This window comes from Eretmochelys imbricata, chromosome 2 (genome assembly GCF_965152235.1).
Source record: "Eretmochelys imbricata isolate rEreImb1 chromosome 2, rEreImb1.hap1, whole genome shotgun sequence".
Lineage (NCBI taxonomy): Eukaryota > Metazoa > Chordata > Testudines > Cheloniidae > Eretmochelys > Eretmochelys imbricata.
The window spans coordinates 194347425-194362871 of NC_135573.1; the positions used below are offsets into that span (position 1 = coordinate 194347425).

Genomic DNA, 15447 nt, shown 5'->3' on the forward strand with positions numbered 1-15447 from the left:
GCACGGGGATCAGTGCTGAGTAAAGACAAGGACTCTTGGCACTGTCATGGCTCCACTTGTGGCTCACATGCCGCAGGCAGGCATTGGTCTCAATCATCAGTGCCGCAGAAGAGGGCCACTTCCCCCCAGGCTAGACCCAAGGAGCTGGCCATTGTGAGACCCGCGCTGGGCCACACTACATCAGCTTCGCTGCCAGAGACGGTCGCGTCGACTCCTGCCCCGTGGAAGGGCGGTTGAGTCCGGACACTTCTCACTGGCCGAGGCCAAGCCGACAACTTCACCTCCCGTTGACCCCGGAGATGTGTGAGGCAGCCCAGGACCAGCTCCAGCTCACAGCACCGTTCTCCCCACCTAGACGGGAGAGGTCGCCAGCACTGGTCGCTCCCCCCGGCACCATCAAGGGGAAAGCCTGCAATGATGGCCTGGCAGTCTCCATCCCCGCTGCACTGCTCCCCGGCGCCAGAACAGGGTCAGCAGCTTAGTCGGTCCCCGAGCCCTCGGTGCGGACCCTGGACGCCTCGAAATACCGCTCCTCCGTGGTCATCCTTTTCTGAGACCTCTGAGTCAGACTCATATCGATTTCGTAGGATCACAAGTAGATGGTTCAGGTCCTCACAAGACCAGCACCATGGCCCATACAGGGGCAGTCCCCAGCACAGTGGCCCTTTTGGACTCCCTGGGCTTTTCACCAAGGGTTGCATTCCAGGGCAGCATCGGTGGCTTTGGCCACTTTCATACCACCTCCAGTGCCGTTGGTATCAGCAGGATCGGGAGTAGCTCCATGGCTCCCTGACGCTGCCACCATCGCAACCCCTTCTTGTACCTATGTTACCAGGCTCAGACGCCAGCCTCTCCAATCGTGGCTAGCCTTGGTGTATTGGCCGGCTCGGGACAGTTTGGACAGGGTTGTAACTCTGCCTCGCCTTGTCCTCAACTCTTTCCAGTGGTGGCTCAACCCACAGGAAGTGTGTGCAGGGGTCCCCTTCACCGGTGCTCAGCCATCCCTCTAGCTAGTGATGGATGCTCCAGACTTGGGCTGGGGAGCACATCTGAAAGACTTCAGGACATAAGGCCTCTGGTCTCAGGCAGAACTCGCTCTCCGCATCAGTCGGAGTGCGTCTGGCATGCCAGACTTTCCGAGCCCACTTGACAGGGAGATGTGTATCAGTCATGACAGACAACACCATGGTGATGTTCTATATCCGCAAACAGGGGTGCATGCGCCTCACGCTATGGATTTTTGTGTAGCTCATTTGATACACCTGCAAGCATCGTACCTCCCAGGAGTACAGAACGAGTTCCACAGGTCTTTTCACGGCCACGAGTGGTCCTATGCCCGGACATTGCGAACTCAATCTTCCAACGCTGCGGCTTTCCCCAGATGGATCTGTTTGCCAGGCGATGCAACAGGAAGTGCCGACAGTTTTTTGCTCCTTCCTGAATCACAGAGTGGGCTGCCTCGCGAACACATGCGTTCTCCCATGGGGAGGCCAACTTGTTTACACGTTCCTGACCATCTGTCTCGTTCACAAGGTGCTCCTCAAGATATGGACGGAAGAGACTTCAGTGATATTGATAGCTCCAGCCTGGCCCCACCAACACTGGTACACATCTCTCCTAGAAATGTCCATGGAAGCCCCAGTTACCTTGCTGCTCCTCTTGGACTTAATAACTCAGGATCACCACCATCTGCAGCCCCTGAACCTCTAGTCGTTGCACCCCACAGCATGGAAGTGCCATGACTGAACCCCACAGAGCTCTCCTGCTTAGACCCGGTTAGACAAGTCCTCCTTGGCAGTAGGAAACCCTCCACCAGGGCTACCTACTTTGCCAAGTGGAAGAGATTCTCATTCTGGTTGGCACAGCATCACTCGTCCCAGATGCTTGTCGCTATACCATTCATACTGGACTACCTTCTCCATCTCAAGTTGCAGGGACTGTGTCATCAATAAGAGTTTACTTGTCCGCCACCTCTGCTTTCCATCCAGGATCAGAGGACTGATCAGTGTTTGCTAACCCTATGGTCAGCCGTTTCCTGAAAAGTCTTGACAGGCCATGTCTGCACGTCCAGCAGCCGACCCTGACCTGAGACCTCAATCTAGTCCTTTCCGAATTGATGGGTGGTCCTCCTTTGAACCACTGGCGACGTGTTCCCTGTTCTACCTGTCGTGGCGTTTCTGGTAGTGATAACCTCAGCCAGGAGGGTGTCTGAGCTCGAGGCCCTAACATCAGAGCTCCCTTACACAGTGTTCGATAAGGACAAGGTTCGGCTCAGGCCACATCCAGCTTTCCTCCTGAAGGTTGTCTCCCAGTTTCACATCAACCAGGACGTCTTCCTCCCAGTGTTCTATCATAAGTCATACTCAAGCGGCAGAGAGCAGAGGCTTCACTCATTGGATGTCCAGAGAGCGCTAGCCTTTTACATGGAAAGAACGAAACCGTTTAGGAAGTCCATTCAACTGTTTGTGGCTGTGGCAGACAGGATGAAGGGTCTTCTGTTCTCCTCCCAGTGAATTTCCTCGTGGATCATGCCATGCAACCGTGAATGCTCTAACCTGGTAGAGTTGCCTGCCCCTCTGCTCACAGTGCACTCCATTAGGGCGCAAGCTTCTTCAGCAGCGTTCTTGGTGCAAGTCCTGACCCAGGAAATATGCAGAGTGGCGACGTGGTCCTCCATACGTACTTTCACCGCACATTATGTGATTACCCAGCAGGCCAGAGATGATGCGGCCTTTGGTAGAGCAGTGCTCCAGTCAGTGGACAGCTCTGACACTGCCTCCTGAATTTAGGCTTGGGAGTCCCCTGATTGGAATTGACGTGAACAAGCACTTGAAGAAAAAAGTTGTTCTTCGAGATGTGTTGTTCATGTCCATTCCAATACCCACCCACCTACCCCTCTGTTGGAGTAGCCAGCAAGAAGGAACTGAGGGGGTGGGAACTTACTAGGGCCCTATATTGAGCACAATGATGGCACCACTCCAGAGGGTGCCCAGACCGACCTGACGGATACTGCTGGGGGGGAATCTTCAGGCTGCCGTGCGTGTGCGCACACACCTGATTAGACTGGATATGAACATCTTGAAGAACAAGAGTTACAAGAAGGTGAGTAACTGTTTGTTTTGGGGGGTTTTTTAGCATGAGTAATTATCAGATTTCAAGGGAGCATTCAAGGTAAAGTGGCCTTGTTAACACTCCTCCATTACATTTCCTTTGTAGATATTCACTGAAGTTTGATGCTTTGCTTTGCCAAACTATGGCAGTTAAACCATTAAAGTTGCTGCCATACTCAGAGAAACATAAATCTCTTATGCTTGTTTACTGGTGCAGTTGTAATGTATTTTCCAAGATATACAGGTACATCTTTAGTTTCCAAATGGGACCAAACATTATAGGTCAACATTTTCATTATAATATGCCCCCAAAACAGTTTACTAACTCAGATTTTTTTTCAAAAGCAGGCAAATTGAATGGACCTCATATAATGTAATAAAATGCAACATTAAAACATCTAATTTAGGTAGGCCTGTTGTGCCTTTTTGCCATTGTACCAGTGTTTATGAAACAGTGTTAAGAAATCACAACCTCAAATAATCTCAGATATTTATGTGGTATGCCTGCACCCACTATTTAAAAGGGGATGATGACAGTTGTGAAGTTTATTAAACTTTTCCCTCACTCCTTTTTAAATTTCTTTTTGTTCAGTTTTTATGAGCTGTAGCTATAAATGAAGCCAGAAGCCCAGCTACTACATTTAACAGCAAAGCTGAGGCAGCTTGACTTCTTTCAGACTTATCTTCTCATTTCTAGTAGGAAAATCCAGTTAGGAATGTTAAATCCGTTTCAGTTTCATATTTTATCAAATTAAAATTGGAAAGGTATCCAGTAGTCTCTGAAGCATCTTTGACTATGAGCTTCCATTCAGACTTCAGATGGGAGCATTGTATTTAAAAGTGTCTTCCTCTAGCACTACAGCTACAGCATTCTAAAGATGCGTATGCTTGCATCTAACTTCTGCTCTTTTGGAAAGTTAAATTGCATTGATTTATGAGTTAAATTCAGAATGTACTAACTCTCAGCAAACCTGAGTGTTTAAAATGCCTTTATAAATTTCTTATGAATTAAAAAAGTCTTAACTCTTCCCTATTTCCTATATTCTGTAGTAGAAACTCATGGTTGTAAACCCTATTTAACACCAAAAGTAGGCAAATAAAGCCAGGAATTAAACAAGAAGATAAATCTATATTGGATGTGCAACATATACAGCAAACTTTCTGTGCTTAGTACATTTTATAAATAATTCTGTCTCAGTTATTCAAGGAGATGCCATAAGCAAAGGACAAATAAGGGGAGAGGGGAACTGAAGACCTCTCACCTAATGAAACTGATATTTTAGGATTATTCTGCAACTTCCCACTGCATGAGCTACTTACAAATACTTAATGGGAAAAGTGACACTATAATCTGCACAATCCTGGAAAAGACAAGATATGTAGTAGTAGTATAATATACCAGGTGCTCAAGAAAATAATTCACCTGTTTCTACATGCATATAGACTTCAGGCCTGATTCTCAGTAAAATTTTACTTGCTTTAAGACACTTTTTGCCCTGCCAGAGGATTTGTTGTAAGGAAGGGTGATCTTGTGATTGAGGCTTAGAACTGGGACTCAGGATTTCTGGGTTCAGTTTCCAGCTCTACTATCAATTTCATGTGACCTTGAGAAGGTCACATCTGTTTCATTTTCCCTCTGTAAAACAGATATTTTCCTAGATCACAAGATGGTTGTGAGGATAAATTTGTTTATGAGGCTCTCGAAAGGTGAGGAAGGTAAAGTATGGTGGCATTTCAGTACCTACCTAGTCCCCAGACATACTGTGAGGTTCTTCAGTCTAAATCAAATTTTCAAGATCTTTGAACAGTCTGAGAAGATCATACCCTATAAACTGAACACTTTTGTACTAAGTACGTAACAATGCTGTCAAGGTTCCTTCCCCACTCTGAACTCTAGGGTACAAATGTGGGGACCTGCATGCAAACCTCCTAAGCTTACTTTTACCAGCTTACGTTAAAACTTCCCCAAGGTACAAATTATTTTACCTTTTGCCCTTGGACTTTATCACTGCCACCACCAAATGTCTAACCGGTATATTATTGGGAAAGAGTCCGTTTGGAAACGTCTTTCCCCCTAAAATCCTCCCAACCCTTACACCCCCTTTCCTGGGGAAGGTTTGATAAAAATCCTCACCAATTTCCATAGGTGAACACAGATCCAAACCCTTGGATCTTAAGAACAATGAAAAAGCAATCAGGTTCTTAAAAGAAGAATTTTAATTGAAGAAAAAGTAAAAGAAACACCTCTGTAAAATCAGGATGGTAAATACCTTACAGTATAATCAGATTCAAAACATAGAGAATCCCTCTAGGCTAAACCTTAAGTTACAAAAAGACACAAAAACAGAAATATACATTCCATTCAGCACAATTTATTTTATCAGCCATTTAAACAAAACAGAATCTAATGCATCTCTAGCTAGATTGCTTATTAGCCCTTTACAGGAGATCTGATCTGCATTCCTGCTCTGGTCCCGATAAAAACAACACAGACAGAGAGAACCTTTGTTTTTTCCCCCCTCCAGCTTTGAAAGTATCTTGTCTCCTCGTTGGTCATTTTGGTCAGGTGCCAGCAAGGTTATCTTTAGCTTCTTAACCCTTTACAGGTGAAAGGGTTTTTCCTCTGGCCAGAAGGGATTTTAAAGGTGTTTACCCTTCCCTTTATATTTATGACAAATGCCTTGCACAGAGCATGTCTAAACTATTAATTGTAATAAAAATGTTAACGAAATAAAACACTTTAACAATGTCTCTTGCTTTAAAAATAAATGCTGAGGTAAAGATGTTCAGCTAGCAGCATGTGAAGATAGTTACCTTATAGTCACTGGCTTCGTGTTAACAATTAGAAAATGTGTAAAGCACCAGCACAGCTTTAGGTTGAAGACGATGTTGTCTTGAGTCCATTTCCTGCATTTTTTGTGCCTCCTCATACTAATTTGTAAATAGAAAAAGACAACCTCTAGTTTTTAAATGACATCAGTCACAACCATATTGAAATGTTTTTTTTATATTGCAGTTTGTGCATGAAAAAGAAATAGTAGCAGAAGATGATCAAGTGTTTCTTATGAAGCAGCAGGTAGAGTTACTTTGCATTTGTATGGTAGATAATTAGTTTCATTTAAACGTGGTGTTCAATTACATTTATGTTTGAGCTTGTTACAGTAAATGCAAACAGTAATGTCTAAAATATTTTGTTTTTTTTCCAGTCTCTATTAGCGAAACAGCCACCTACTGCAGCTGGAAGGCCAGTGGTTAGTAACAAAGATTTTAAATACTGAAACTGAAAATTGTGCATTCTTCAGTTTTGATTAATACAATAGCATGTTTGGGTGAGAAGATCACGGACTTCAGTGCTAAGAGCACTTGTGATGTACAAGCTTTTTCTTAATGCTTTTCTACAGTTTTCTTATTGCTGTAAAAATACTTAAGCTCAGAATGAAATTGAGCTCCAAAGTGTGCACACTTGCAGATATACCTACATTTTAGATGGATTTCTGGAACTAGTATATAAAATGTTCAGCAATGTAACTCGTTACTTGTTTAAGTTCAAATTTGGAAAAAATTATAAGACCGCTCCTGTAACCTTTTTTTCCAAGTGACAAGCAACTACTCAGTAATATGACCTATTAAGTTGCTTTTGTGAGGCAATGAAAGTACTAAACATTTTCAACGCTGTTTGCTTTTAATAAAAATTCTTCTTTCCACCGTATTTGCCACAACTTGCCTTCATGCTAAGGAGAGCTGGGTGTAGCTTCTCCATGAACCAGTGAACGCAGTTTCCAAAACAACTGGAGCTGCTTTACTCTCTCATCAGGGTGGAGTGCCCACCTCTGCCTTGTCTCTAGTTGTTGGACTGCAGTTCTTAGTTGCAATACTGGTTGGGGGTTTTTTTTGTTGTTGTTGTTTTTTTTCCTCGTTAACTTTCAAGTGCTTTGCTAATGCATTATACGTACTCACTTCTGTAAAAATGTCAGGTTTGAGTAGCAGCCGTGTTAGTCTGTATTCACAAAAAGAAAAGGAGTACTTGTGGCACCTTAGAGACTAACCAATTTATTTGAGCATAAGCTTTCGTGAGCTACAGCTCACTTCACATCCGATGCATTCAGTGGAAAATACAGCGGGGAGATTTATATACATAGAGAACATGAAACAATGGGTGTTACCATACACACTGTAACAAGAATGGCAACACCCATTGTTTCATGTTCTCTATGTATATAAATCGCCCCGCTGTATTTTCCACTGAATGCATCGGATAAAGTGAGCTGTAGCTCACGAAAGCTTATGCTCAAATAAATTTGTTAGTCTGTAAGGTGCCACAAGTACTCCTTTTCTTTTTGTGAATACAGACTAACATGGCTGCTACTCTGAAACCTGACATTTTTGTATGTATATAAACATCTTCTGTATTTTCCACAGTATGATTCCGATGAAGTGAGCTGTAGCTCACGAAAGCTTATGCTCAGATAAATTTGTTAGTCTGTAAGGTGTCACAAGTACTCCTTTTCTTTTCTGTAAAAATGTGTATCTCACAGCATTGCATGATTTCTTATTTAAAACAGATTAATTTTTTGGCACAAATATTCCATTGAATTACATGATCAGTATGAAATGTACCTTTTAAAAAAAAAAGTGGAAAAAAAATAGCAAAATGTAATTGAATAGTTCTGCTTGTATAGATTATAGTTTATTTCTGGAAGTTGAGTACACAAAATACTTTGAATAATCAATCTTCTTTTGTGTAGGATGCCTCGCCAAGAGTTCCTGGAGGCTCCCCTAGGACACCAAACAGATCAGTAACATCCAACGTGGCCAGTGTCACACCCATCCCTACCGGCTCAAAAAAAATTGATCCTAATATGAAAGGTATATTTCTTGTGCAGGGAAAATGTAGTGGGAATAAATGAGCTATTCTTGACTGCTCACTTGAAATACACATATTAGGTCAGTATAAACAAATACAGAAGAGACAAAGTGGGTGAGGTAATATCTTTTGTTGGGCCAACTTATGTTGCTGGAAGGGACAAGCTTTTGAGCCTCAGAGAGCTCTTCTTTAGGTCTGGAGAAGGAAAGCAGAGTGTTCAAGGTAAATATAAGGTGAGACAGATTAAGCATAAAGGGGTCACCAAAGTTGTGGGAGACAGCTTAAAATGATGTGGGCAATTAACACCTCTGAAGTTGTAGGACTGGAGGGTTAGTAGGCAGCAGGATGTGTTGCAATTGTTGTAGTGGGCCATAAAACCCTTGGTTTTTGTGTCCAGCAGAGTTATGAATTTAAGTTCCCAGGCCCATCTTTTGAAGGTGTTGTACAGGTTTCCTTTGAGGACAAGAAATGAGAACTCAGATATGGGTGATCCTTTCGTGAAAAGTGTTTGCTCGTGGGTAGTAAAGTGTTTTTTGTCTTATCACTTTTCTGTGTGAAGTCATTCGAGAGCGTAGCGGTTGTCTGGTTTCACCCATGTAGTTGTGGTGTACCTTTATCAAGGGCCTCAAATATTCCAGTATGTTAATAGACAGGTGTAGGAGCCATGAATCCGGAAAGGTATGGTGTTGAAGGGAATATTGATCATTGTAGCAGTGGAGATGCAGGTTTTGCATCTGTTGTTTTGGCAGTCTCTGATGCTCCTTTGAGTTGGCGTGTCCTTGTCTTGCTTCTGATGAGCTTAGCAAGGTTGGGGAGTTATCTGAATGCCAGAAGTGGGTTCGGAAAAGATTTATTTCAGAATGTGGTCCCCATGAAGTATAACTTTTAATTGCTGTATGATATCCCAAGGAGTGTGTGTTCTGTCGTGGGATAAGTGACAACCAGAGGTATGCAGTCAGTGGGTTTGTTTTTCCTGCATTGAAGCAGGTTCTCCTGGGGTATTTGTATGGCCTGTTCCATGATGCAATCTACTTTTCTCTAGTGGCGCATCCTCATTTGGTGAAGCTAAGTGTGTTAAAATTTTGAATCCTAGAGGTTCTCTTCGGTGCATATTCTTTGGTATCTAAGTGCCTGGCTGTAGATACCAGATTTCTGGGTGTATCAAAGCTGATTGCTGGATTTGCAGGGGTGATCTGAATGTATATTGTATATAGTTGTCTGTAGGAATCCATTGTTGATTGTGGTGTCCAGGAAGTTGATGCTGGTGTGGGGATGTACTAGAGAGAGTTTGATGGATGGGTGGTGTTTGCTGAAGTAGTGGTGGAAATCTTTGAGGGAGTTTTTAGGGCATCTGTCCAGAAGATGAAAATATCACTTATGTATATTGTTGGTTTTGTGATGCATTTTTACAGAAATTTTCCTCGAGGTGGTCCATGAGGAGGTTGGCATACTGGGGAGGCATTTTAGTACCCATGGCTGTTCACATGGTTTGGACAAAGTGTTGTTGAATATAAAGTTATGATGGGTGAGGATAAAAATGAGATTGTCAATGTGTTTGGGATGGATATCTGGACTTTGTCCATTGCTTGCAGCCTGTCTCAAATATCTGTAAGACAATCTATCTCACCTCATGTTTAGCTTGAATGCTTGGGTTTCCTTCTCCAGACCTGAAGAAGAGCTCGGTGAAGCTTGAAACCTTGTACCTTCCACCAACAGAAGTTGATTCAATAAAAGATATTACCTCACCCACCTTTGTCTTTCTCATATCCTGGGATAAACCCAGTACTACAACACTGCAAACAACTGTGTAGTCAGCATTTGTTTGGAAAATGTTGTTCTTCATATATAAAATACCTTTCTACTTTTTTGATGTAGCTGGAGCCACAAGCGAAGGCGTCCTAGCTAACTTCTTCAATAGTTTGCTGAGTAAAAAAACTGGTTCCCCAGGCGGTCCTGGTGTTGGCGGTGGCAGCCCCGGAGGAGGGGGCAGTGGAGGTGGTGGCAGCAATTTACCACCATCAGCAAAAAAGTCAGGTATGATTAATCCTAAAGCATCATGGGAATTTTCATTTGTGCAAGGAATATCTTTAATCTAGCATGCAATATTTGTTAAAATGCAGTTAGAAATGTGGCAAGATAAGTAATACAACTTCAATATATACAGTGTTATCCATGGCTCAACGACATGGTAAAATCTGAGAGGCTGACAATGGTAAACCAAGATGAAATCATAGTAGATTTTAATGTGGGAGGGTGTCATGGCTGTATTGTGAGCCTCTGAGCTTTTTTGGGGGAAAAATCATATTGTATTATATCTAATTGAAATTTATGAATAATATCCTGTTCCCTATCTGCTAGCCCTTAGTACTGTGAGGCTCTGAGGTTTTTAATCTTCTATCTGCTGCTTTCCAATGTTTGTGTGCTAGAATCAGAGCTTTTGTGGGGAGAACAAACACAGACCAAGAGACTCTCTTGCATTCCTGCAGGGGAATAATGAGGATAAGTAATATGAATGCCCGTCTATTGAGTCCCCTCTTTTGTTCCTCATCACCTGGATTTCTCCCTTCTATTAGGGAAGGTGAAGAGAGCAAAAAGGCCCTTCTGGGTAATTGCTGCATGAGCCTGTGGTGTTAGAAAATAAAGGAAGCATGCTAGCTACATTCATCCCCACTTAGCATGCCTGTAACACACCTAGCATGCACACACAAGTGCTCCTAGCGGTGTTAAACAGGCTCTTACTACTGCACTTTCATTCTTTTCATCCACCTGTTGTCCTTTATGATTCTAAGCTTTTTGGAGCATGGGCTTTTTTTATGTTTGTACAGCACTAAATGGCGGTCCGCCTGCTTGGAACTTCTAGATACCACTGTAATAGTCCTACTCTTCCTGGGCTGATTGCAGAGTGTGTAGGGGAAAGATTCAGAATGAGCACAGCTATTTCATCAGTAGCTTCTGCATAGATTGGGAATCCTAGTTGTTTAAATCCCTCAGTGATCTCTGAATATTGGCTGTCTTGATCACACAACCCTCGCTACGAAGTATTGTAGTGCATATCTACAGGACATCTTGGTCCTTCTGACTCCAATCTGGGGCCATATTGATCAGGAATTATCTGGAGTAGCCAGCTACCCTAGGGATGCTTTCTCTTCCATGGAGTGATACTTTTGTCCTCATTAAGGGGAGCACATCATAGTTACAGAATTTTTTCCTCAGTCTTAAGCTACAGAGCGACAGAGACATGCTGATCCTATCTCTAACTATCACGCTTGTCTGGTAATAGTACAGCCCCCAAAGTGTTGCTCCTACTGGTATACATCTTAAAGAACTACACAGACACAGAATCTTCAGGGGTGGGAGGTACATGATGGTTGCAGCATAATTTGTCAGCTGTTGGTCTTATACTCTGGCCTTCAGATATGCCAGAACACCCTCCATCTAATCACTGCAGCTGCCTCACGACTACTTTTGAAAAGCTGAAGCAGAAACCTTTATTGCTGAATATAGAATGAGAGCCTAGCTAAACCTATCAATTTGCGGGGAGGGACAGCTCAGTGGTTTGAGCATTGGCCTGCTAAACCCAGGGTTGTGAGTTCAATCCTTGAGGGGGCCATTTAGGGATCTGGGGCAAAAATTGGGGATTGGTCCTGCTTTGAGCAGGGAGTTGGACTAGATGATCTCCTGAGGTCCCTTCCAACCCTGATATTCTATGATTCTATGATATGGACTGCAAACTCCATTACCCAGCACTAGATACAAGGAGGATTGTCACACTGACCTTAATTCTACTGTATGCATATGCATTTGTGCCATCTTATCCATATGTATTACAGTACAACTTTGTGATACCCACTTCGGGAGCGTGGATGGGAATTCAGAGAGTCTTCAACCCAGTCAAGGAGAACTGGTGGATAGGGGCACAAAGGATCTCCAGCCCCTATTTGAAGAGGGGGGCAGTATCCATGTGGGGGGTTTATTCCGATTCATATGCAAAGACTGGTCATAGGCTTCCTCTGGGCAGGAAATTTCACAGATCTTCAGTAGCTGAAAAGGTCTGGTCTGCTTTTTAAGCTCAGTCGGCTAAGACCTATTAAGGATCTGTGGTCCTTTTTAAATGAGAATTTTCATGTAAACCTAGATAAAATAATCCTATTTCCCCCATGCCTGTGTGGAAGGAGGTAAGGCGATTGGGAATGTGAAGAGGGTTTATTTTTTCCGTTGGTAAATTGTACAGTTAGTTACTTGAGAGCACTTTCGTTCATTATGAAATATACTCGAGATCAAATCAGTATCAGTCAAGTTCATTATTTTCTAATGCTAAAGTTGATTTCAGCTTTGCAAAGTGTTAAAGGGTACTTAGAATAAGTGAACAGGTTTATAGAAAGACATAGGCCAATTCTGGCCATGTAACTGTTTGAAATATAAATCCGTGTATTATTGTGTGCTTAACATATTAACATGTGGTTTGAATAATACATACTTATAATGTGAGCCCAACATTTATTGGTCAACACTTCCTAGAAATTTGAGGAGATGAGATGTGTATCATTTATGTTAGGATTTCATAGGATTTGCTTTCCACATACAGTGTAAGACTTTAAGAGAACTATTGTAAAAATGGCTTGTTAGCCAAACAGTAGGGTAACCCAGATGTCTAAAATTGCTACAGACTAAATATGTTCTCGTTTTACTATATCTTTACTCTAGTGTATCTGCAGTTTGTAAATGTGATAGCATGAAACAACTTATTTAGTATTGTATTAAAGCAGGAAAACGTAACTCTTTTTTTGATGGATGTTTTTAAGATATAACCTAGTTGTGGGAAAACAAGTCCTTTCATTTTTAAGCATGACCAAGTGTTGTGTGCTTTTTTTTGTACAGGCCAGAAGCCAGTCTTGACCGATGTTCAGGCAGAATTGGATAGAATTTCACGAAAACCTGAAATGGTCTCTCCCACAACACCTACTTCCCCCACAGAAGGTGAAGCATCTTGAAGACACCAAATAAAGCAATTTATTCAGTTTTCTGGGATAATTTAAACTTGCCTCTGCCTCTTCCTTCAGTGACTGGAACTAGACAGCTGAAACACTTTTTCAGAGAAGGACAAACAATTGATGTCTTGATTTCATGTGTTGCCCAGCTTTACAAAAGGGAGCTAATACAGATGGAAAACTATACCACACCATATAGGACTGCTGTTCACGGTGGAATTTAAAGAATTAACTAATTCCTGGATTTTGTTGAAAAGTTGGTGTAATTGTGTAAAATGGCACATATGTCCACTTAATCATATAATGTTAAAGGCTGCTTAAAGAGTTGGAAAATGACATGTAGCATGGGCACTTAATGTATATTGATCTCCCAATTTATTATAGTTGAATTTAATACAGGTTAACCTTTGAGGGATAGAACTACTAGTTTTGCTGGAAGAGAGGATAATCAGTTGTTACAACTTTGTGCGCCAACAATAAACTAACCTGCATAAAATTCAACACTTCATGTGGAGTATGACAGCAAACCTATCTGATCTCATTTGAGATTTACACTGCATCAAAAACTTGCGCTAAACTTTCATTCCAGCATAAGACTTTAAAATATTAGCCAATTTGATAACTTCAGACACTGAATAAACTATTTGTGTAAAGAAAAAAGGGGAGGTAACTAATAAAAAATGTACAGATTACCAGTATCCAGATTTTTTTCTGTGTATATATGGCTCAGCTTTAACATCCCCTCTTCTTGTTTCCCAAATTAGTTATGGTTTTAAATCAGACATTAAAACTGTGATCAGTTAATAAAGTATTATCTGCATTCAGATATAAATAAATTCATTGCATTTTCTTGTATTAAAATGTATATTAGCTAATCAAAATGTTTAGTGTTTCACTCTTGAAGACTAGGTACTTAAACGTCCCTCCCTCTTATCTTTCACCCTTCTGTGAATAATAGTATGGCCCAGCTTTAAGCTTCCCTAAAACGTGATATAGTTCTGGAAGAAACAAATATGAATCTGCTACTCATACAATACAGCATTGTACTAATCTTCCTACATGCAAAACTTCGATCATCAGATTTCAGGGATTTAGTCTTTAGTTTAAAAGCCCACCAGATATACTAAGCATCCCACTGATGATTTTTCAATGCACTCTGTGGAATCATGTGAAAAGTTAGCATTTTATTGGTTATTTCAGCTTTCAATACACAGTATTTGAGAAACACTTGAGATCATAAACATAATGTGAGAAGTCTCCCACGAAGCTCATGGTATACTGAGATTAGAACAACTTTCAAAGATTATCCTGAGTATTTTTATTAAGAATTCTTAAATAGGTGTACAATTTTTTTACTAAAACAGTGGGTATAATGTACACAATTTCCCTAATTTACTAATTGGAAATCTGCTAAAAAGTGTTAGGAGAAAACATTAATATCCATAATTTTTATTCTGGGTATGGTATTATACTTGATATTGCTGTTTAAGTTCCTACTTTTGATACAGATTTTTTTTCTGATTTCCCCAAAAATTCATTTTCTTGAGACTAACATACTAAAATGTTTTGCTTTGTTAGCTTTGATTTTATTGCTTGCTCTTCAGGGAACTTTTTAAAATATTGGCTGCTTATCAATGCTAAAAATCTGAGACCAGCTGTCTTCTCTGAACAAATCTATTGAATTATTTTAAACATGGGATCTCATTTGAATAATCTGATCAGGAATAAATCTAAAGTACAATAATGGTAAAATTTTGCCCATGCAACGCATAATAATGGTCCAACTCTCCTGCCCAACTATGTGAACTGCTGAGGAATAACTGTATAGAATATATACATCAAGAAGGAAATGGTTTCTAATCACAGATGCATTGCATGCATCACTGTTCCTTGAACAATTCTCTACTGTGCTTACACATGTACAGTAATTTTTTTAACATAGTCTTTAAAATGTGCATGACAGCTCTTATACTTCTGATAAGATCACCAGTGTTTCCTATCTAAATTCTAGTGGTACACCATACTCTCATTAAAAGGCAGAAACTTAAGATTTTAGCATGTTTAAATTGCAGAACTATTTTTGTACTGTTTTAGTTTTTGCAAGGAAGAGACTTTTGGTTTCTAAACTTTTCAGTTCTGTTCATTTGAGCATATCTGATATCAAAGTAAAGGCCCTTTTGTGAAGTTGGACAAATGTCTCAAAAGAGTTCAATAAACATCCATTACACAGTTTATTTTTTGGGCTTTATTTTAGAAAAAGAAATTATAATGGAATCTCAGTACTAAAGTGCATGAAAACCTAAAACCACATTTCTGCATATTTGAAGCTTTTGAATAATACGCATTGAAGGATTCCTTAGCCTCTTTTTATCAAGGACAAATCCGCTACAAAAGAAAAGGCAGTAGAAGGATGCTGTGTGCTGTGCCTCATCTTTTAGAGAAAATAAATACCATGTTCTGTGGAAAAATGCATCAAAATCTATTG

At 41.0% G+C, this 15447-nt stretch overlaps 1 protein-coding gene across 1 annotated transcript in view; it reads left to right on the forward strand.

Moving 5' to 3' along the window:
* DYNC1LI1 (dynein cytoplasmic 1 light intermediate chain 1) overlaps nt 1–13654 on the forward strand; it is a 55014-nt gene extending 41360 nt beyond the window's left edge. The window contains exons 9-13 of the mRNA XM_077811231.1: nt 6127–6186; nt 6317–6361; nt 7856–7976; nt 9850–10008; nt 12853–13654. Coding sequence (XP_077667357.1) covers nt 6127–6186; nt 6317–6361; nt 7856–7976; nt 9850–10008; nt 12853–12965 — 498 coding nt within the window. The 3' untranslated portion in view covers nt 12966–13654. The remainder of the gene's footprint in view (nt 1–6126; nt 6187–6316; nt 6362–7855; nt 7977–9849; nt 10009–12852) is intronic.
* Nucleotides 13655–15447: the final 1793 nt, after the last annotated feature.